At 42.5% G+C, this 24,769-nt stretch overlaps 1 protein-coding gene across 5 annotated transcripts in view; it reads left to right on the top strand.

Annotated features, from left to right (window-relative positions):
- The window catches only part of SNTG2 (syntrophin gamma 2), a 407,561-nt gene that overhangs the window by 291,983 nt on the left and 90,809 nt on the right, over positions 1 to 24,769 (top strand). For all 5 annotated transcript variants that reach the window (XM_054677651.1, XM_054677652.2, XM_016946061.4 and 2 more), the window contains 2 exons: positions 6,878 to 6,949; positions 15,251 to 15,457. In XM_054677651.1, coding sequence (XP_054533626.1) covers positions 6,878 to 6,949; positions 15,251 to 15,457 — 279 coding nt within the window. The remainder of the gene's footprint in view (positions 1 to 6,877; positions 6,950 to 15,250; positions 15,458 to 24,769) is intronic.

Below are 24,769 nucleotides of genomic sequence, written 5' to 3'. Positions count from 1 at the left end.
TCTCTTGATAAAACACTGGAAATGCAATTTGGTTTCCATGGACCTGGGAGCTGCCTGTGCTGGGCTCCTGCTGCCTGCACCATGTCCAGCATCACCTCTGACATAGAGAAGATGCTGCCTGGTTACAGGTGGAATAATCTATGAAATCAGTACTGAGGCCTATTAATGCTTGGCGGTGGGCTGAGTGTTTTGCAGAGCTCATCAAGTCCTCTCTAATGAGAATATCAAGGAGAAATCAACCCCTCATATTTGCACTCCAGCCTGGAGAACAAGAGTGAAACTCTATTTCAAAGAAAAAAAGCTGTAAAAGCATTTGAATCTAACAGACAAAATCATGTATTAGTATTCACCAACTTCTCATTGCAAAATCAATACACACAATATAGTGAATAAATTTACATCTAAATATTTATAATGTATTAATATTTTTTCTGGCCTGACATTTTATATCCTGGCACTGGTGGCAATTTGCCAGTAGCAGTCTTACTTTGCCCAGATCTAAAACAACCTTATGTTAAGGTTTTAACATCGATATCTTAAATGTATTTTATCCTGACATAAACATGAGGTTTTTGGATCAGAGACAGGTTGTTAATTACTCACAGAACGTCTCAATGCCGGTTCCCCATCCCTGCCCCAGAGTTCTGTGCGGGCAGAGATGTCAGCCATGGGAGAAGCACGTGGGGCCGTGACTCTCGGAGCTCATATAGGATACTCAGCACCCACCTACCCTCCTCCCCACAGAAGGAGAGACTCCCCCTTACTAACGCCAATCAGACCTCTCTCAGGAGAGAAAGCCGAGGTCTCTCTTCCATCACACTTTGGAATATAAACCAAAGGCTTCAGGGGCCATCCGTGTGAAATGTCCCCGAATGATTCACTATTGCCAACTCCCATGGCTGGGTCACTGCACCATCGTCCTTCATTCCAGCTGCCAGTGAGTGTTGCTCAGAAAGCCCTCACTATGCAATAATGTAGAAATATTCACAGAGCTTCGATTCTCAGCAGTCTACGTCAGAAAATTTGAGTGAATTTTACAAGGACCCAAAGATTATCATGACAACTTAGGAAAAACTAAAAGGTAAAGTCCTTCTTTGAACGGTGGCTTTTGAGCTCGTTCAAGATGAGGAAGAGAAGAATATTGAAGGAGAAGAGAGAAAAGAGGTGTATTCGTCCGCGTTCACATTGCTCTAAAGAAATGCCTGATACTGGGTAGTTTATAAAGAAAAGAGGGTTAATTGGCCCACAGTTCCACAGGCTGTACAGGAAGCACGTCTGGGGAAGCCTCAGGAAACTTACAGTGTGGCAGAAGGCAAAGGGGAAGTAGGCACATCTTACATGGCCAGAGAAGGAGGAAGAGAGGGAGTGGGAGGAGATGTCACACTTTTAAACAATCAGATCTCATGAGAACTGTATCACAAGAATAGAACCATGGCCAGAGAAGGAGGAAGAGAGGAAGGGAGAAGATGCCACACACTTGTAAACAGTCAGATCTCATGAGAACTCTATTAGGACAACAGCACCAAAGGGCAAAGCCACCCCCATGATGCAGTCACCTCCCACCAGGCTCCACCTCCAACAGTGAGGATTATAATTTGACACGAGATTTGGGCGGAGTCACAGACCCCAACCATACCAGAAGGGAAACGGGATAGAAGAATGGAAAGGAGGAATTGGAGTGGAAAAAGCAGGTCCGTGTTTCACAGCTCAGTTGTTCCGTGAGGAGGGCCCAGCCCACCCTGGTGGGTCCCTAATCTCTGTCTTTCCCGTGCACCAGGAGATGCTGGAAGAGCTGAGATTAAAGCCGGGACTCTCAACAACTCACACACCCTACTCTCCTTCGTTAGCCAGAGTATTTATTTCTGATTTGTACATTAGAATCTGAAAGATGTTTCAGTTATTCCTGTTTTCAAACATCATTAAAATGTGTCAAAATAAGTTATAAAGTCAATTTTACAGAATTGTATGGCATTAATGTATCAATGATGTAGCAGCTGCCTATGCATATGCAAGAATTATTAGCAATTTTAAGACTATCAATTACATAGGTATATTCTATCATTAAAAATATTACTTGGAAAAAATAATTCAAATGAAGATTTGTAGATGGAGCAAACTATATTGTTCTGGGGCCACATATTCATTGTTCTACGATAACAGTCAAAGGTACCAAGTTATGGCATCTTGTAATCTACAATTTCGGCTCCATTTCAAGCCAAATGTGTCCAGATACTTAGAAAATTGTCAATTGCCATTATTAGGAAAACCGTAGTGATGATATATAGTTACAAAACCACCCATCTTGTCTACCATCCGTTACATCTCTTTTGTTCCATGAGAGTCTGGAGAAAATCCAGGAATCTGCATACCTCATGTTTCCTTGCCCTGGTGTTAAGTCACTGCTCTGAGGAAGAAGCATGATGGTAGAGCCAGTGGATCTCTCTCCTGACATGCAAAATCATTCCCCAGAGAAAATCGGCTGATAAAGTGCCTCAGAGAGGTTCACGCTGCATGGGCCCCTCTTAGCAGAGGGTTTCCCCTCTTTTAACATAAGAGGTGCGGTCCTGGAAAATCGTGTAAACTAAGCCACGATGACTGCATTAGGGAGCCCTGGATTTCAGGAAGTCGTGGCGTGGAGTCTGGATTTCAGGAAGTCGTGGCGTGGAGTCTGGATTTCAGGAAGCCATGGCGTGGAGCCAGTCATTTACCAAGTCAGGAATTCGTTTGTCCGATGAGTGGTGATTGAACACGCCTCTGCAGTAAGGAATTCGTTTGCAATTCACAGTGGCTGCTTCCATCCCACCCTCGGCCTTCCTTTGCTTTTAAAAGGTGTCAGGCTTCTTATCCTCAGGTTGTTTTCCCACAAGACCACCACATCAGACTCCCCTCATAAAACATCAAGAACACCAATGTACCTATGAATCACCTGGGAATACTTCTTAAAAACACAGGCTGTGATATGGCAGGTCTGGTGCGGACCTGAGACTTGACATCACCAACAGGGACCCAGAGATGCCGAGGCTGTTGCTGGCCATGCTGCACTTTGGGAGTCATGATGGATACATCAACAATAAATTGCTTAAAAATAAAAAGTCAAGATCTCTGAGCCTCACTCCAAACTTGCTAAATCTGAACCGTTTGGATGGGGCGCAGGAATCTGCATCGGCAGGTGACGCCTGGCCACACTCAGGCATGGCACAAACACACTAGGAGTGCCCTGCTTCAGAACAGTACTCCAGGCTTTCAGTATTGTCACTGCATCATGGGCTATGCACATCTAGAATTTTGAGCTTTACATTAATCTTCTAATTATATGTGTGTGTGTATATATATATATATATACACAAAGCTGTATATATATATATATACACACAAAGCTGTATATATATATATATATATATACACACAAAGCTGTATATATATATACACAAAGCTGTATGTGTGTGTGTGTATATATATATATATAACTACATGTGTTAATACACATACGTATGTATAGCCACGCATTGCTTAAGGACAGGTATATATTCCAGAAAATGCACAGTTAGGCAATTTTGTCGTTGTGCAAACATCATAGGGTGTATTTACAGAAACCTAGATGGGCTGTATATTTTTATTTATGTATATTTTCATATAGAAAACCAAATGTTCCGGCACCATTACTGACTATGAGTTCCTTCCTCTAGTTGATCTGCAAGGCCAGGATCAAGTTCCATCGACCGGGTTTCTGTATATGCTCCATTAGAACCTATGGGGCCACCGTGGTCTGTGCAGTTCATTGTTAACTGAAGTGTCGTGATGTGGTGCATGACTGTATAGACACACACGCACACACATTTGTATATGCATACAGAGAGGGTTTTGACTAGCTTTCCTAACATTAAGCTCAAGTTAGCCAAGTTTTTTCACTTTTGTTGCAGCAGCCTACCTCCTATCTGAACTACAAGCTACGCAGAACCTAACCAACACACGAGATGCTCTTCTTGGATACCTTGGACATGGTTTTATCTTAAATAACCCCCTTCTGTTACATGGTCATGTTCAGCCTTGAATTGTTGTAGCCTAGATATTTTCTAGAGCTATAACTCGTGAAATAAAAAGTGAGAAGAGCCCTAATGGACATGATGAATTTTTTGGTGATTTTTTTTTCTGGCAGAAACTCAGAGGAACCTGATGCCTGCACTTTCACTAAATTAGAGAAGCACTCACATCACATCCATGTAGGGAAAGGAAGGATATCTGTGAAAGGCTGGAGCCAGGCTGAGGGTGCTCTGCAGAAAGGATCACTCACATGAAGTCACCTGAGCTGCGTGTCAGCAGGAGGAAGCCGATGGCAGGGCCTCTGGGACTTGGAAGAGGGGAGGGAGACCTGCCAGGGCTGTCAGGAAAGGCCTCAGGGCTGGGTCTGAGCTGAGTCCTTAAGCCATGAGGTTCAGGTAAGCAGGGAAAGAACAATGATGAGAAAGGCCCACTTCTTTTTTTTTTTTTAATTAATATACTTGTTTTTTGGACGATTTTAGATTTACAGAAAACAGTGGAAGGTGAAGAGTAGCCTGTGCCCCTCACCGCCCCCACCTCCCCTGTTCCTAACACTTGCGTCCTCTGGTGCATTGTCACAGCCAGGAGCTAGTGTGGATACTGCCACACTCATAACATCCATGTGGCTCAAGGGGACTTCCCACAGCTCTCAGGGTGGCAGCATTTTCTTCAAGTCCACAATAGAAATGCTTCCATCCAAAGCCCGACCACCTTCTTACCTGTGTCTGCGATCGAGGCACATTCTCGTCCCTGAATCAATCATGGTGGCGAAGATGATGAGAATTCTGGCCTGAATTGTGTGTGGACTGCGCCTTGCCTCCCTGGGCTGGGGGCAAGGTCATAGCTCTGGGAGCGGAGAAGGGATCCCCAGGGGGAGAGACGGCCACTGGCAGGAGCAGTAAAAGAGTAGGAGGAAGGCAGGACTACGGCAAAACCAGCAGATGCCACAGGGACGAACAGAAAGGGGCTTAATAAACAGATGATGGATGCAGCGGAAGGAGGGAGAGACTAGACCTGCTTCTGCGAACAACAAAGAGCACAGCCCCCTCCAAGCTTTGTCTTAGAACAGGACTCAAATCCCTGCTGTTTTGTCACATATTGATATCAGACTAGTATGGAAAATGCATTCAATGTGACATAATCTAATACAGTGACCAGATATATTAATCACAGCACGATGACAACGGTGAAAACCTAAAAGCAATCTACAATGTCCATCACAAAGATAAAGCTTACAAAAACCGTAACTCCACACGGAAATTCTAAGCTGTAGTTACAGTTGTATTTCTGAATAACATTTAATGACATGGGAAAATGCTGATATTACTAACTATATTTTGAAAAGTGTAAAACCATGAATATGCATAAGGTATATTTATAGCAACAAGTAAACTTGGGAAGATGTCTCTGAATAGGGTGTTTAGTGGGGTTTTTTTCCCCTTTATATTTACAGCCTTCAAAAATAAGCAGCATTGTCCTAACTGGGAAAGATAAAAATGGTGGATCCACAATTCTGTATTTGCCAGTAATAAAACCAGCACCTGAGCTCTGACATTAGGCAGTAGCATAAAACACTGGCCAGTGTGGGAACGGGAGGAGTGGGAAGGGAGGGGCAGGTGCAGTGTTGAGGAATCAGCGGGCACTGCTGTGGAATTCAGGGTGATGTTTTATTTCAGGCATCCATCAGCATGGCTCCCTGGCTCTCAAGAGAAGGGGTGCTGGAGTTCTGGCTTTTAAACTCTGAAATAAGCACCTGAAACTCCCTCTAGCAAATTCGAGATGTAACTCTTATGGCCTGAATACCAGATCCAAAAGGAACCTTAAAGTTCGTATTCTAATTGGCCATTCTCACTTTCAAATTGTTCCCTTATTGTTTTATTGCCAAAATCACAATTGCAATGAGCTGACTCTAGGGCAATAAAATATTAAATAGCAAAACTATTTGTTTAACTTTCCACATTTCAGTTGTGATGACTTGAAAAATGTCTCGAAAATTTTGTTTGCTGCAAGGATTACCAGAAGGTCACCAATTAATTAAAGCCAAGATAATTTCAGTGTTTCAAAGACATAATTCTGTGCACTTTGGATTATTTTTACTGGCTGAAGGAAAAAGTGCAGGGTCAACAATAAAAAACATCAAATTTGTTACATTGTTGAATATTTTAGATTTTTCTGCATGAAATATTTTAACTTAGAGATTAAATATCTGAGCTTGAATTGTGAAACATACAGCATTATTCGAGAGTGAGATTAGTTTGGCCATTATTATTGTTAAAATAGTTGTGAACTACAACAGGTCAGACCAACGAAAAATGTATTCAATTAAATTGGTTAGTAGATTTTTAATTCATTTCTGAAACAGAACTAAGTTTAGTTCTAAAAAGCAAAAGACTGTCTACACAATATTTTCTGTCCATTTTTGTACTCCAGTAAATATATAAACTCATTCACTTTCACATGCATTAAATGTTACCCAAAATTAATCCCTAATTTAATCTAAAAGGAATCCAAAATGGTTTTCTAAAATTATGCCCAATTGCATGTGATAGACAAGATATCATAGATATCAATCTTATCTATCTAAGATAAGATAAAGGAGATAGACGTTTTCCTGTCGGTAATGGATCTATTATATTTGCCACAAACTGACAAAGATGAGGATGTGGCGACTCATCAAAACTCACAGCAGTACGTAAAGTTTAGTGTTACCAATTTATACTAATGGGGCTTAGGATTTAATTGAGGTGGACACACATGCAGTCACACTATTGTAAATTTTTAAGTTTTTCAACTAAAAGTAGCATGCTGCTTTTCATGGAACGTTCTCTGTTTCTTGCAGGTGAGCACATTCGATTGGGTGCGAGCAGAAAGGACCTATCACCTCTGTGAGGTGCTATTTAAAGTTCACAAGGTAGGTATTTTTTGCACTTCAGATGCTTTCATACAAATAAGATGCCCTTTGGACTTGCAGAAGGAGAGGATTGTTTGTTCTGCGTGGTCCATTGAAATACTAAAATTTGAAATAGTAAAATAATGTGACCATCTGGACCCATCCTCCTGCCCTACCTGGTACATGGGTTCTAGCTGTCACCCTGTTGCTCATCAAGGCAGGATGAATGGATGACAGAGTGTGTCTGTGTTTATGTGGTATGTGGTGTTTGTGTGTGCTTTAGGGGAGAGATGTGTTTTATGACGTCCACTTACAATCATTTATTCCAAGAACTTTAGATTTTGTTACTGCTGCTGCTGTTATTGAAATTGTTTTCAACAAATCAGATACAAATTTGCCCCAGGGTCTGGCCAGTTTGCTGCTCATGGTTCCTAGGGTAGGTAAGGACTGAGCCTTCCTCCAGGGGACACACCTCATTGGTGGTGATGCCCGGAGCCTAGAGGTGCAGCAGGGCCCTAGCCCAGGCCCCCGCCCACCTGACTGCAGAGGTGTCTCCACAGCAAGGCGATGATGCGCTCACCATGGCCGGGTGCCACCGTGTCCTAGTATGTGACTCAGAGCATCATGTAAACAAACCACCTGTGTCTTTTTCATGTAGGAGTACACAAAACAGAGACAAATAGGAATATTAAGTGAAAGTTTAAAAGTATGTACCTTTTAGTCTGAGAATTTGACTGTAAAGAGTTATCAGTCTAAACTTAGAAGTTTTGAATAAAGATTTGTCTTTCAAAGTTTGGTTTGTTTTCTTAAATTGAAAATATCCTCAAAAATAATATTCTCTATCTGTAGTTGCTTTTAAATTTAAATCTGGAATTTCAGACTGCCTTTAATGGAAACATGTACAAGGGAAATACATTTCCATAATAATATTATCAAATGATAAATACATTTATTTCCCATTTTTGAAAAATTTATTTGGGCAACATTTTTCTGCATTGTTCCTACTTTTGTTGAATATGGTAATGAAGGAGATGAAGGAAAAGGCCGGATGTATTTAAATTAAGACTCCTAATTACAGGTTGTAATAAACAATCATTGATCAGAAAGTGAACATTTCTGTGCTAGGCATATTCATTAAAAAATGGAGGAAAATAGAATAAAACATTAACTGTGGTTTTCTCTCAGTGATGGCTTTTCTAGTTATTGTTGCTTTCATTTTAAAAATTATTCTGTTTTCTAAATTATCTGTGACAGGAATGCATTATTTTGAAAATGGTAAAAAGGAAGCCTTATGTTAACATGAGCCTCTTGGTCGTAGATGATAGGCAGGTCATTTCATTCATCACATTTCCACAGAAGAATTCGTAGAAGAATTCTTGGCCTTTTTGTTTCCTTCGCATGGGCTCCTCATCAACACATTTTCGCTTCTGCCCCCTCTTGTTTCAGAGGATTCTCCTTCCGTGCACCTGAGATGTTCTTTAGGTACTGGGGTGTCTTTGAGAGATTATTGTATCTTACATATGTGGTTCATTAGTAAGCTATAGAGCCATCTCATTTTCCCAGGAAGATTATAAAAAAATTTTAGTCAGTAAATATTATATGAAGTATTTATGAAATCATGAAATTAGCCAGTAGAATGGCTATGGCAAAGGTATTAAACTAAAAATGGGGTAAATAATAATAATAAATCTATAGCATTCAATATTTTTAAAAAAGATTAAATTATATGAGTTGAATGTCCTATTTGGAAGTCTTAAAATAGTGATCTTACAAAATCATATTGACTGCTTTTACACACATTTAATTGCTGATGTTTATCTTTTAGCATACATAAATTTAAAAGTAAATGCATTCAATTCATTTTCAGAAATGTAAATAAATATATGAGTATCATAAGAACTAATACTTTTTCATATAGATTCTTTAAATATCCATAATTACCATTTCAAAGTACACTCATTAATATTTAGACCAGAAATCAAATTCTGAAGTTGTGATTTTGTTTTTTCTCTGATACCTTATAAAAATTACTTTTCCCAACTCTTAAAATTATGTGTTCTGTATTTCAACACTCATCACGAAATAGATGAGAAAATTGCACCAATCAGCCTTGATTGCAGTCGTGAGCAAAATGATAAACAGCTTTCGTGCAGCATGGCAGAAAAGCACTCTGGACACTATGGAGCGTCCTGTGTGAAATCCACGGGTCCATCCTCTCAACCTAAAGATACCCCATTAAATTTTCAGGAAAAGTCAATATTCTCATATGTTTGGCAGAAGATCTTAGTAATGATAGCTGTCTTTATTGAGTACTTCCCTAGGAACCTTGCTAAGCACTTAGCTATGTCCTTGAGTTAATTCTCTCCCCACCTAAGGAGAACTCTGTTTTGTAGCTAAGAACTCAGAAGCAGGGAAGTGGACGAGGACTTTCCAGAAGCCAAGCAGAGACAGGGATGGGGCCCAGACTCACGTGGCTGCAAAGCTCATCCCGAATCCCGCTCTATTCCACGTGCTAGAAGCAGTGGTGTTCCGGGAGCCTGTCGCGAGTGGCCGTTAAGAGTTCTAGAACGTGTTCTCCACGGATCTTCAGGGTAGTCCTGTTTGGATAATATCAACACTGAGAGGAAGAATTCCTAAATGATTTTCCTAAAGCCATGTCAGGACAAAACTGCACCAGAGTTAAAGGCGAAGAAGGCAAGAAGACCTTATTCAAGTCTATTATGATAGGAGAGAGAGAGAGATTCAGAGATTCAACTCCACTGAAACAAAGGATGAGAGGGTTTCTACAAGTTGGGATGGGAAGGAGATTAGGGCCATCATTGTCTGTTAATTGGCCTCCTGCAAAGAAACAGAGAGCTTCCCCCATCTTCATGACAGGAGGTGGTTGCACAGCTTAGAGCCAGGCACCCACCAAGGCTGGGCTCCATCCTTCCACAGGGACAGGAGATGACGCCATCTTCCCAGTGATCACATTTTGAAGGGACAGCTCCCAGCTCCTTGAGAAAGACAGTCCTGGGTTGTACAGCCAGCAAGAGACTTCTAGAAAGATTCAGGTATCAAATGGCAGAGAAAGAACACACAATAATACATTTTCTAAAGCAAATGCTCTAAAGATAGGGAGTTCCAGGTCCCAGAGTTGGGAAGAAGCCGGGTCAAGTCTCAGTCCAGACGAGGAAACCCAAAGGCTCAGTCCAGACGTAGTAACCGGAAGGCTCCGTCCAGACGAGGCAACCCGAAGGCTCCGTCCAGACGAGGTAACCGGAAGGCTCTGTCCAGACGAGGCAACCGGAAGGCTCAGTGCAGACGTAACCGGAAGGCTCAGTGCAGAGGAGGTAACCCGAAGGCTCAGTCCAGACGAGGTAACCGGAAGGTTCAGTCCAGATGTAATCGGAAGGCTCAGTGCAGACGAGGTAACCGGAAGGCTCAGTCCAGACGAGGTAACCGGAAGGCTCAGTCCAGATGTAATCGGAAGGCTCAGTGCAGACGAGGTAACCGGAAGGCTCAGTCCAGACGAGGTAACCGGAAGGCTCAGTCCAGATGTAATCGGAAGGCTCAGTGCAGACGAGGTAACCGGAAGGCTCAGTCCAGACGAGGTAACCGGAAGGCTCAGTCCAGATGTAATCGGAAGGCTTAGTGCAGACGAGGTAACCGGAAGGCTCAGTCCAGACGAGGTAACCGGAAGGCTCAGTCCAGACGAGGTAACCGGAAGGCTCAGTCCAGATGTAATCAGAAGGCTCAGTGCAGACGAGGTAACCGGAAGGCTCAGTCCAGACAAGGAAACCCGATGGCCTAGCCAGCCGCTGACTGACTGTTGACGGCAAGCCGCTGACCTTGAACTTCAGTGCTCAGGGTTTCCAGTCGTATCAACACACTGCGATCCACAAGGGCTGAGTGATTGTTTTTAAAGGAGCTACAGGAACTATCTGGGGAAATGAGCTATATATGAATAATTAATTTTCCTTATGTAGAACTTACAACACATTCTTTGTGAGGCTAAACAGTGGAAAAACAATCCCTTGCTTGATCAAGCAGTCTCACTCCTCAGAATTGAATCTAAAGAAGAGTCCATTACAACACTGAGTTCAGAGGAATCAAAGAGCTATATGTATGAGAATGTTTAAGGATATTCCTTAAATTAATGATATTTGAAGAATAATCAAAAGACCATTGAGAAATATTTTAAAATCTTACAACATATTTTAAGTAATTGTACTATAAATTTATACAATTATATGTACAAATTCACATTGCATGAAAGAGAATATTAATAATTATTGTCCTATTATTAAGGTCATATTAATAATTATTGACATATTTTTAAAAATCAGATGACAAAACATAGTAATAAATTTATCTTTTCAATTCCCTTTATTGTTGCTATAATTGTTTCATAATAAATATAAATAGAAAAAATATGTAATTTTGGAATACAACCCTTTTTGTTTTTTTCAGGAAAGGGAACATAATAAGATGATGTCTTGCAGTCCTAGGTGGGGGGTGGGCTTTCTTCAGTCGTGGGGGTGGCTGGAAATGCTGTTCTGGGTATTGCCAGAGCTGACCCTGCCAGGAAGCCAGGTAGCTGCAAAGCAGACATCAAATCGACATGTACGGCCTGGCTCAGCATCGCCTTAGGACGTGTGTCTTTATGAAAGCAGGTGGTGAACTCATGTGAATCCGGGATGTGAGCCCTGCATGCTGGCCACTCTGTCATGTGAAGTTATGACAACATTTTTATCACGATTCCATTTCACAGCTCAAAAGTGGAGGCTCTGAGAGAGTGAATTGCTCAAGATCAAACAGCTAATACTGGGCAAAGAAAGGCCTCAAATTTTATCTGACTCCAAACCCTGGTGTTCTTCTATTACAATACACAGCTGCCCAAATATAGCAAGTGATAGGAAAGAAACACAATTGACCTTTGAACAATATGGGCTTGAACTGCATGGGCTCATTTGTATGCCAATTGTTTTCTATAAGTATGTTGGAAAATTTTTTGAAAACAATTTAACAATTTTAAAAACCTCTTAAACTGTGTAGCTTAGAAATATCAAAACATTAAGAAAAAGTTAGAGATGTCGTGAATTCATACAATATATATAGATACTAGTCTATTTCATCATTTACTCCTGTAAAATATGAATCAATCAATTTGGCACCATCTGCAGTGGAGAGGAATATAGACAAAGGTAAAGATGCAGCGTTCAATCATTCCTGCCCATGGTTAACTGGAGCACATAGTGTGACATGGGTTTCTGAGTAAAATGCCTTAATCATCCCTGTGGAAGCAATTTCTCTCTCCAGTAAATTGCAGAGCATGGTAACGAGTGATCTCTCAGAGTTCTTGTGTACCTTCCCTCCTTCGTGTTGAGTCCAGTAACGTAAACCTTGAATAGCACCCCGGGACCCACACGAAGTGCCACAAGGGATGTTGCAAGTGTCCCCAAGAAGCGGGAATATCACAGCATTGCCAAAAAGCTGAATTGTTTGCTGTGCACCACAGATTGAGGTCTGCAGCTGTGGTTGCCACCATTTCAGACCATTCATCTCATAAACAGATGATGTAAACTTATGGTGTCAATAAATACAGTGCAGTGCTCTAAGTGTATCTTCTCTTCCCTGTGATTTTCTCAATAACATTCTCTATTCTCTAGCTTACTTTCTTAATTCATTTATTCATTTAGAGATAGGATCTTGCTATGTCATCCAGGCTGGTCTTAAATTCCTGGGCTCCAGTGATGCCCCTGCCTCAGCCTCCCAATTAGTTGTGATTACAGGTGTAAGCCACTGTGCCTGAATTCACTTATTCTATTCTAAGAATGTAGTATATTATACGTATAACATACAGAATATGTGTTAATTGACTGTTCATGTTATTAGTAAAGCTTCTGATCAACAATAGACTACTAGTAGTTAAGTTTTAGGGGAGTCAAAAGTTATGCATGACTCTTCAACTGCGTGAGAGTTGGCGCCCCTAACCCCTGGGTTGTTCAAGGCCCACCTATAATGAGCCATTCAATGGGGGATGTGCGTTCCCACATAAATATCTTCCAGAAGTTTTTCTTTATCAGTTTTTGACATTTAAGTTCAGTGGATAAAGAGATACTTTCTGCACCATAAGGTCAATGATGAACATGTTGTTCTTGGTTTGTGACGTGTAACCCTATAGGTTCCAGGTATCCCAGCTGAAGGAGAAGATCCAGAGGGCCCCAGAATTAAAGTGCAGTTTCTGTACTCAAGGCTCATTTAGGGTTAGCAACGTATGCACACTACACCCATTCACGTACACACACATTCATGTGCACATACATTTCCACACGTACACATGTTCATGTGTGCACACACATTCTCATGTGCACACACACACACACACATGTTCTCACATGCACACACCACAAGGCATTTGATGTCTGGATGATGCACAGGGATAAATGTGCAATGCTCTCCATGACCAGAGGGTCATCCTGCAGAGCCGTCTGAGGGGCCAGGAGAGCCAGGGCATCCCCCCGGAGAGGCCAGGAGGCCCACCTGAGACACACCAGTCGTAGCTTTTACCTCAAACCTGTGCCTAGAGTGCATGTGTCAGCATATTTCAAGTAAAACTATTTGGCCAACTGCTGAGTTCATGTGGATTTGGGGACTGGACCTTGAGCATAAGTGTGAGTGGGGACTGTCCAGCTTGGCTGGTTGGCACAAGTGAACGGAGATGTCTCAGAATCATGATGGGAAGACCCAGCAGGTGGGCAGCTCCCCTTCCTTTCTGCTGCCATATGCAGGGCTGTGGGTGAACACCACATTCTCATTCAGGACTTTGGAAACCCCAGCCCAGGTGTCTCCCCTTGTTTCCCTTCACTGGGGAGAGACTGGTGCAGCAAAATTGATGGTGGGGTGCAGCGTCCCAGGAAGCTGTCTGGTGGGGGCTCTTCAGGGTGGATCTGTGGACCAGTAAATGAATGGGTGAACTGAGAACTGAGGTGGGTCCAGAGAGAGACAGACAGAGACAGAGAGAGGGATAGAGAGAGACAGAGAAACAGACATAAAATAGAGAAACAGAAAGACAGAAATGGAGAGAGAGAAAGAGACACAAAGAGAGACAGAGACATAGAGAGAAATGGAGACAGAGAGAGAGAGACAGACAGACAGAGACAGAGAGATGCCAGCCAGGTATTGAGTGTGTGTTCACCATGCACCTCCATGCTGTGGACCTAGTAATTGTGACAACTGGGACCCCCAGTGTTCCTCTTCTGCCCTTGATAAAATGAATTCCGAAGTGGGGTGCAACCTTGCAGATGGGGGAAAGAAGTGGGGAGCTCCCCAGGCTGCTCCATGCAGCACAGGCTGGCAGCATCCGAGTCGCCGAGTGATTAATAGACGTGCTGTAAGTAACTTACATCTCTGGGTTAAACGATTAACCAGAAATGGAACAACATCATTACATCATTCCCTTTGTCAGGCCTTTGGGTTGGCAGAATGAGCTCCTGGGTGGCCGGGTGCCTTGTCATGCTTCAGAGGCGTTTTGGGCACTCGGTCCTTTATCTCAGGACAATGAACCCGCGAGGAGAGGAAGAGCCAGTAATTCTATAGAGACTCGGAGGCGCAGGGGACGCGCTTAGTTAGAGTGGTGGTGGTATTTTCAGTGTTTTCTGGTTTTATGATAAACACAAGCATCAATGTCTCAAGACTTTCATCTTTATCTTTTTTTTTTTTTTTTTTTTTTTTTTTTTTTTTTTAGACAGGGTTTCCCTCTGTCACCCAGGCTGGAGTGCATTGGTGGTGTGATCTTGGCTGTCTGTAACCTCGGGCTTCTGGGCTCAAGCAGTCCTACTACCTCAGCCTCCCAAATAACTAGAACTACAAGCGTGTGCTGCCACACCTGGCTAATTTGTTGTATTTTATTTATTCATTTATTTTTGTAAAGACAAGGTCTTGCCATGTTGCCCAGGCTGGTCTCAGACTCCTGGGCTCAAGCAGTCCACCCACCTTAGTCTCCCAAAGTGCTGGGATTACAGGCATGAGCCACCACACCCAGCTTCATCTTTCTCTTCACCGTAAAACAGGAAAGTGTGTGGTGACCAGTATTTTAGGGGAAAGGCACTTACAGAGAATTAGGCATTTGACATAATTTATTTACAGATATTTGCCTGTGGACCACTTCCGCACCAGCTGTGCATGAGAGGGCTCATTGCTCTGAATTTGCCTCCTTGTCTGCACCCAGGAGACTGTTTCCCAGATCACGCAAACGCTGCCTTCTCCCCATGCCAGGGCCCTCAGCATGGGAATGACCTTCCAGCGCTGCATGTTTCCAATCCATGCTCTGTTTTTCAGTTCTGGCTCACAGAGGACTGCTGGTTGCAAGCAAACTTGTATCTGGGTCTTCAAGATTTTGACTTTGAGGACCAGAGGCCCTATTGCTTCAGCGTCGTGGCCGGCCATGGGAAGAGCCATGTTTTCAACGTGGAGCTTGGCAGCGAGCTGGCCGTGTGGGAGAAGTCCTTCCAAAGAGCCACGTTCATGGAAGTTCAGAGAACTGGGGTAAGTGAACAACTCACACTCTTCTCACCTACACCTGCTCGGGTGTCTGAGACATAGCATTGGGGTATATGTAGCAGTTTATTGGGGGAAAAGAGGAATCTTCAGAAGGTGAGAATCTTTCACCGGAGCTACTGTGTGGAAATGATCGTTCGCACGGAGTCATGCGCTCCGTGGATAACATGAGCTGTAGTGGAAGGGAAGGGGAGGAGAGGATTTTGTGTCTGTGTCTACATTGAATGTGAGGAACGGGCTGCATTGCTTTCCAGGAAGGGACTCCACCGATGTGGCGCTCAAGTTCCTGAGAAGTGATGACACTTCTAGCCTGTGCTCCGGGAGACAGAACACCTAGCTTACAAATGAGTATAATGTGTCGTGCAGTTACTTGGATGTTTGTAATATTTTAAGGCACTTTAATGGTTCTTCCTCTCAAACTTGATGGTCCGAAGGAGAATATAAAATAGCTTGTGTGTCTGAATTGCTTTTCTCTTCCTGACAACAGCAAATACATCACTCACAAATTTGAATGTATACCATGTGAAGGGATAAGGAAGAATGCATTATAATCCTCCTTATCCTAAATAGCGGGATGATCCTTCAGGGAGGATGTGTGCTGCAGGAGTGAAGAGTGACAGGAGATAAACGAGGCAGCGCATCCCAGAGGAGCTCTGACCTCACACCAAAGTCCAGGCCTCCCGCCTGGCTGAGCGCGGAGAATGCTGAGTGTGAACTTAGTAACTAAAGATGGCTACTTCATTTAAATATACATATATATACCTTGAATGTGAAACTATTCTGTGTTATTTATCTTTCATTCAGGGTGTCAAAATGTATCCAGGCTCCTTGGCATGCCATCACAGAGCACGAAGCTTCCCTGTAACTAATGCACACTGAGATCTCTTAGTCCACAGAATGAAGTCACACCCAGATCTTCATAGAAACTGATGCCAACGTTTATTCTCATTTATCCCAGGCTGCTGTGATTTTCCCCTCAAATTGGGCACCCTAAATTGGAATTATGGTTGATTCCTGATGCTTAAAGTAACCTTTATATTTGAAGCATCCAATTCATTAACTATTATAGAACATGACATGCTGGAAAGAAAATTACTAAACATAGGATCCTTCATCTCAGGGACTTCCTCAAATGTATAGTGGCATTTAGCCACTTAGAAACCATCAGCACTAAAGGTTCAAGTCGTTAAAAGGCAAAGTGAAAGAGCGTTTCTGGGACAAGGTGAACTTTCTGCCTGTTTTCTTTAGATAATAGCAGTAATCATTTTGCTTTCAACGTAAATACCGGAGAAGTAGAGAGAATTCTCCATTCGCTTGTGTGTGCAGGGGCTGCCCCACACCCTCTAGTGCCCCAGGGCCCGTGCCTGGCTGAGCAGAGTCCCAGTGGCCATTCAGACTCATCTATGGGAAGGTGACAGGTTACAGGAGAAGATATCCTGAATAAGAGCAATCATAGAATTACAGTGTTGGAGGGAGGGTGAAAGGTTAGTAATTTCATCTAGTACCCAGATGTAGTGAAATGAATGTCTGAAGCATTCTAGAGGGTGAAAGTTTATTTAGGATTCCTAAAAAATAGAACTTCTTTATGAATAGTCCTTCCTTATGTTTGGTACTGTCCTTATTCCACTAAAGGGGGTGAAGTCTGGGCACGGTGGTTCATGCCTGTAATCCTAGCCCTTCTGGAGGCTAAGGCAAGAGGATCCCTTGAGCCTCAGAATTGGAGACCAGCCCAGGCAACCAAGCCCAAGAAACCTAGAAGCCCCATCTCTGCAAAAAATAATAATAAAATATTAGCCAGGCATGGTAGCTCATGCCTGTAGTTCCAGCTACTCAGAAGGCTGCGTGGGGAGGATCTCTTGGGTCCAAGAGTTTGAGGCTGCAGTGATCTCTGATGGCACCACTGCACTCCAGCCTGGGCCACAGAGTGAGACCCTGTCTCAAAAAAAAAGGTATGGGGTAGGGTGGGAGTGGGGTCAGAGCTGGGGTTGGACTTTAATGGTCAGGACATCTTTCCTAGAGGAAGTGGTTAGTCTCTTTTAAAAATCGTTGGTGTCTTGCACAGGTGGAGAAGAGAAGGCATTCCCAGTGGGAAGCATTGAAAAATTAGGCTAATGCTCCATTTGGCAGAATGAAAGATCTAAGATTCAGGCTAGGACTCAGCAGGCAGCAATGTGCCCAGGTGAATTTTAGAGGAAACATTTTCAATAATCCAGGATTGAGATAATGAAGACCTTTCGTGGGGGATGGAGGCAATGAGGGTGTTAACAAGCCGGCACACCTGCAGAGACCATAAGTGGGCGTGGGCATCCATCCACGTTTCTGCAGGACTGGGTAGAGTGGGGCTGTGGGGGCCGTGATGACCACTGTTGGGAAGAACTGCTGGGGCTGTGCCATGCTGCCCGTGACTGACTTGCTGGATCTTCACAACTCAGCAAAGTGGATGCCCTCAAAGAAGCCCCGGGTGGATGCTTCCTCATGCAGGGTGGCAAGGTCATGCAAGACCTCTCAGGGCATTGAATTCCCAATTTATGCCTCACTCAGGATCCGTGTTTTAGGAACCCACCCTGCAGGCATTTCCTGAGCTCCATGCCACGTAGTGACCTGACTCCTATCAGATCTGCCCATGGTGTCCTGGGAGGGACAAAGCATTTCGAAATTAGATGGACTCACTCCCTCTTCGTGAATTAGAGAAAATAGTTCTCCAAAACTCCATTACATAAATGGTAAATTAAGTATTATAACTCATCATGGAGTACTTATAAAATTATATTACATTTAGTAATATCTGTAAATGAATTAAGTCAAAGGCCTAATACTGTATACTAGGCTGGATGCATTGCGTGTACATCATTTAACTTTTTTAATATGTCTAAGATGCAGTTCTTTTCTTTTCCCTTTTATTTTACAAATGGTAAATGAAAGTTCAGAAGGGCTATGTTACTTCTCCACAGTCACCTAGAGACTAAACCACGATGGCAGAATCTACGCAAGATTTCAAGACGTTCTTTCTGCTGAAACATTCAGCCTCACATGTGACAGAAACAAAATGGTGTGAAGGTGCCTAGAACAGTCCCTGGCTTATTTCAAACTCTCCGTAAATGTGTTCTTCTTGATTCAGTAGCACTGCTGGATTTCTTTTCTCCACCTTCTGTCTCTGTTTTGCTTGTTTTGCTAGTTTTTTCTACTATTTCCTGACTTTGATCGTATTCCAACCCGACTCACAATTTTAAATCTCCAGAATAATTACATGTATATAGTGTTGATAGCACTGATTTTTCTTTACTAATTGTAACACTTTTCCAGCAGTGATTAGCATGTTCATTCCTTCTCTAAAAGGATTTCTGAAAGGAAAGCCCTGCATCCTTCACAGGCTCTGGATCTAAACTCATGACATTCCTTCACAGTCATTTCTGAATGCACCGATGTGAGGTCAGTACATTTTACAGAAAAGTTCTCCGTCATCAGGGTAGTAGCTTCGTGCAAGTCCTTGACCACCTTATCGACATTATTACTCTCTTAAATAATAGCTACATTACAAATACTGTTCCAAGTTATCCAGAATTCAGTGTCACACACATGCATAAGAGAATAACAGACCTTCCGTGTTCCAGCCTCTCCATCCCTGCCTCCCAAGCTGAGGTACAAATGCCAATATTATGTTATATAATCTTCAAACTGTTTTTACACAAACTCAAGTATATTTTTTATTTTTAATTGAAAAGTCATCACATATGCATGTTGTTCTGCAATTTACAAGACTTTTGTACATCTTTATATCAATTTATCTAAATTTTTATGGCAATTTATTTAAATTCTAACAGGACTTTGCAATGTCCTGTTAGAATTTAAAATTAAAAACGTATATTTTTCCTAATAGCAACACAAAAACACAAAGTATAAAATATCTATCAGATAGGATGCGTTTGGCTACAAGTAAGAGAAAGTTCTTGACTCACCCAACAATAAACAATACCTATTGTTGCTATTATTTTCCATAACAAGGTTTCCATACTCCACCTTGCTGAGTTTTGAGTTCTAGATTGTGCCTCGGTGTGGCTCCCCTCCCAGTCATAAGATGCTTGTGGAAGCAACAAGCATTCATGTCGGTGTGCAGGGGAGGCAGAAAATGGCCTCCATAACCCATTGAGGATGTCCCCTTCAGCCTAGCTGTGCCAGCCTAGGTCATGAGCCCATCAGACCAAAGTACTCGTCTAGGGAATGCCATTGGCTGATTGGCTTCTCATCAAGGGAACACCATTGGCTGATTGGCTTGTCATCAAGGGAATGCCATTGGCTGATTGGCTTCTCGTCAAGGGAACACCATTGGCTGATTGGCTTCTCGTCAAGGGAACGCCATTGGATGATTGGCTTCTGTGAACCAACATCCACCCTGGGGACTGGAAATGAAGTCAGCAACGGTCCCAACCTTTATGGTGCCGGGGACTGGTTTTGTGAATGACAGTTTTTCCACGGACAGGGCCAGGGGGATGGTTTGGGGATGATTCAAGCACATTACATTTATTGTGCACTTTATTTCTATTATTATTACATTGAAATCTGTAATGAAATAATTATACAACCCGCCATAATGCAGAATCAGTGAGGTCCCTGAGTTTGTGTTCCTGCAACTAGACGGTCCCATCTGGGGGGATGGGAGACAGTGAAAGATCCTCAGGCATTAGGTTCTCATAAGGAGTGTGCCACCGAGATCCCTCACAGGTGCAGTTCACAATAGGGTTCCCGTTCCTGTGAGAATCTAATACTTCTGCTCATCTGACAGGAGGCAGAGGTCAGGTGGTGATGCTCACTAACCCAGCTCCTGCTGTGAGGCCCAGTTCCTAACAGGCCACAGACTGGTACTGGTAAAAAAAAAAAAAAAAAAAAAAAGGATTCTATTAGGACATCCCAGAAGCAGGTGTAGAAAGGACATCCCAGGAGCAGGTGTAGAAAGGACATCCCAGGAAACAGGTACAGAAAGGACACCCCAGGGAACAGGTGTAGAAAGGACACCCCAGGGAAAAAGTGTAGAAAGGACATCCCAGGGAGCGGGTGTAGAAAGGACACCCCAGGGAGCGTGTGCAGAAAGGACACCCCAGGGAGCGGGTGCAGAAAGGACACCCCAGGGAGCGGGTGCAGAAAGGGCATCCCAGGGAAGAGGTGTAGAAAGGACATCCCACGGAGCAGGTGCAGAACTGGAGGACAACAATGTCTCCTGCGGTGCCTGAACAAAAGGCATTCTCATCAAATTCAGCTTTCTCCTTTGCAAGACAGTTTCACGAGATCACGTTTATGAAGTTTTCCTAGGTCTGTGTGTGCTATACGGATGCGCACCATCACCATCACCGCGCAGTGGGTCTCCTGTTAGAGGAGCCGGTCACGCACGGTGCTCCGTGGATTTTCCACTGCCAAGTCCTGACGAGCACGCCCCTGCCTGCCCGCCTCGGGGAACGGGACCTCACTGAGGCACACCAAGCTGTCATCCTTCCACACAGCTCCCTCGGTAGGAGCATTCTCCCTAATGGGCCCGTCTTTCCCTCCTGCTCCATTTCTGGACTTAGGTTTGCTCTGTGGTCTGAGCTGCTCTCACAGAACACCAATCTCTTCTGCCTGTTTCCAAGTTTCAGAAATTTTTCTGACAATTTCTCCTTTTTGTTTATAAAAGACTCTCCAAAGACTATTCTTGTTCACACACAGGTTAATATTCTGGCATTAGTAGTTGCTTGATATCAGATGCAACAGAATTTTAAGCAAATCAAGGTGGCTCGGTGATTCATTAATGCCTTTACCACTCCTACCGTACTATCAAGACAAGCACAGCCAAAAAGAGATTCTGTGTATGGCAGATGTGCAAAGGCAATTCAGTGGAGAAAGGAAAGCCTTCTGGACAAATTATGCTGGGATAATTGGATGCCTGTATACGAAAAAAAGAACTTTGACTCATTATATACATAAATATTATATATATATAAGTATAAACTCAAAATGAATATAGAACGAAATGTAAGTACAAAACTATAAAACTTTTAGAAGAATAAACAGCGTAAAGTCTTTGTGACCTCTGGTTATGCAAATATTTCTCAGATACAAAACCGAAGCACAAACCATGAAAAAAAATTGATAATTTAGACTTGAAATTAAAAGCAACTATTATTTGAAAAACACTGCTAATATAATGAAGAGAAGATATGAAAACTGGGAGAAAATATTTGCAAGGCATATAACTGATAAAGGACTTCTATATGTAATGCATAAAAAGATCTCAAAGCTCAGTGATTAGAAAAATAATAAGAAATTTCGGAAAAGGCTTGAATAAACACTTCAAAAAAGATTTCTAGATGGGAAATAGGTAGGTTAAAATATGCTCCAAATCATTAGCATGTAGGGAAGTGCAAATTAAAACAGTGAAATCTCACAGCACATATATTAGAATGAGTAAATTTTAAAAGACTGATGATGCCAAGTGTTGGTGAAGGAACTGGAACTCTCATTCACTGTTGGTGGCTGTGGAAAATGGCACACCCAGCTTGACAGTGTCTTAAATGTAAAGACAAATTCACCACAAGATCCAGAAACTTTCTCGTTACCCTGGTGTATGCAAAAATGCTCATAACAGCTTCATTTGTAAACAACAATAACTAAAAACAGCCCAAATGGTCACTGACATAGGAATCTATCAAAAATGTGTGTGTATCTATATAAAGGAGTGGAATTCATCAACAGAAAGAATGAATTATTGGCATATGCAATGATGTGGAACACTCTCCAAGCAACAAGAGTACATTCTGTCTAATTTCCAGAGCAATAGTTTAATGAGGTCCACTTCATTGAGTTTTTCTTTTATGGATTGTGTTTTTGGTGTCACATCTAAGAACTTACCCTTCCACCCTTGATCAGGATGATTCTGCCCTGGATTTTGTTCTAAGAACTCACCATTCTGCCCTCGATCAGGATGATTCTGCCCTGGATTTTGTTCCAAGAACTCACCATTCTGCCCTCGATCAGGACGATTCTGCCTGGATTTTGTTGTAGGAGCATGACCATTGCACATTCACATTTGTCACTGGTGTGGTAATGTGTGCCAAGGTAGATGGAAGGGGAATCTGCCTGGCTGCTGGGCCCCTGCATAAAGGCTCAGTGGGAGAGTCTTAGTTTATTTAGTGTTGCTGTAACGGAATAGCTGAGGCTAGGTAATTTATAAAGGAAAAAGGGCTTATTTAGCTCATAGTTCTGCAGGCTGGGAAGTTCAAGTGCATGGCACTGGCTTCTGACCAGAGCTTTCCTGCTGAGTCCTAACATGCAGTAGATCAAAGAGGAAGCCGACATGTGCAAAGGGGCCAAATATGAAGTGTGTCCTGGCTTTACGACAGCCTATCCTTGTAAAAACTAATTCATTCCTGAAAAATCTCATCCAGTCTCCAGAGAGGGAGAACTCTCTCACTACCTAGAGAATGGCAGCAAGCCACCCACCAGGGCGGAGCCATCATGACCCAAATGCCCTGCATTAGTCCCCACCTCTTAAAGGCTCCACCTCCCAACATCCTTACCTCGGCAACTACAGACTCAGCTTGTTTTATTGTGCTTTGCTTTGTTAAGCTCTGAAGATACTCTTTTTATTATTTATTTTTAATTGAAGATTTAAGGAAACCCTGCAGTAAGCAAATCTATCACTGCCATTTTTCCAGCAGTATGTGCTCTGTCATGTCTCCATGTCTCTGTCACATTGTGGGAATTCTTGCAGTATTTCCAGTGTTTTCATTATCACTATATCTGTCACCGTGATATGTGTTCAGTTTTTGTTGTTACTGTTGTAATTGGTTTCAGGCACCACCAGTGTTGCTCATATAACATGACAAACTTAATCAGTCACTGCTATGTGTGTTCTGATTGCTCCACTGACCAGTCATTTTCTCATCTCTCTTCCTCTCCCTGGGCCTCCTCATTCCACGAGACATAACAGTATTGATATTAGGCCAGTTAACAACCCTGGAATGGCCTTGAAGTGTTCAAGTGAAAGGAAGAGTCACATGTCTCTCACTTTAAATCAAAAGCTAGAAATGATTAAGCTTTGTGAGGAACACATGTCAAAAGCCAGGACAAGTCAAAATCTTCTTGTGCCAAATAGCCAAATTGTGAATGTAAAGGAAAAGCTCTTGAAGGAAATTAAAAGTGCTACTCCGGTGAACTCATGAATAATAAGAAAGCAAAACAGCCATACTGCTGCTATGAAGAAAGTTCTGAACAAGATCAACGTGCTGAATAAGAACAAACCAGCCACAATACTCCTTTAAGCCAAAGCCTAATCCAGAACAAGGCCCTAGCTCTCTTCAATTCTATGAAGGCTTAGAGAAGGGAGGAAGCTGCAGAAGAAAAACTGGAAGCTAGCAGAGGTGGGTTCATGAAGTTTAAGGAAAGAATCTGTCTCCAAAACACTGAAGTGCAAAGTGAAGCAGCAAGTGCTGATCAAGAAGCTGCAGCAAGTTCTCCAGAAGATCCAGCTAACAACACTGATAAAGGAGGCTACACTAAACAATAGATTTTCCATGTAGACGAAACAGCATTCTATTGGAAGAAGATGCCATGTAGGAATTTCTGAGCTGGACAAACGTCATTGCCTGACTTCAAAGCACCAAAGGACAGGCTGACTCTCTTATTAGGGTCCAATGTATATGGAGACTTTAAGTTGAAGTGAAGGTTCATTTACCATTCTGAAAAGCCTAGGGCCCTAAAGAATGATGCTAAATCTACTCTGCCTGTGCTCTGTAAATAAAACCACAAAGCCTGGATGACAGCACATCTGTTGACAGCATGGTTTAGTAAATATTTTAAGCCCACTGTTGAGACCTACTGCTCAGAAAAAAAGATTCCTTTCAAAATATTACAACTCATTGACAATGCAATTGGTCACTCAGGAGCTCTTGTGGAGATGTCCAAGATTAATGTTGTTTTCATGCCTGATAACATCCACTCTACAGGTCACAAGTCAAGGACTAATTTTGACTGTCGAGTTTTATTATTTAAGAAATACATCTCATAAGGTTATAGCTGCCATAGATAGTGAACCCTCTGATGAGCAAGTAAATTGAAAACCTGGAAAGGATTCACCACCCTAGATTTCATTAGAAACATTTGTGACTCATGGGAGGACATCAGACTATCAACATTAGCAGGAGTTTGGAAGAAGCTGATTCCAAACCTCATGGATGACTTTGAGGGATTCAAGACTTCAGTGGAGGAAGTCACTGCAAATTGATAGAAATAGCAAGAGGACAAAAATAAAAGTGAAGGCTGAAGATGACTGAA

The sequence above is a fragment of the Pan troglodytes genome, chromosome 12, assembly GCF_028858775.2.
Source record: "Pan troglodytes isolate AG18354 chromosome 12, NHGRI_mPanTro3-v2.0_pri, whole genome shotgun sequence".
NCBI lineage: Eukaryota > Metazoa > Chordata > Mammalia > Primates > Hominidae > Pan > Pan troglodytes.
This window is presented reverse-complemented; position numbering and strand designations above follow the sequence as displayed.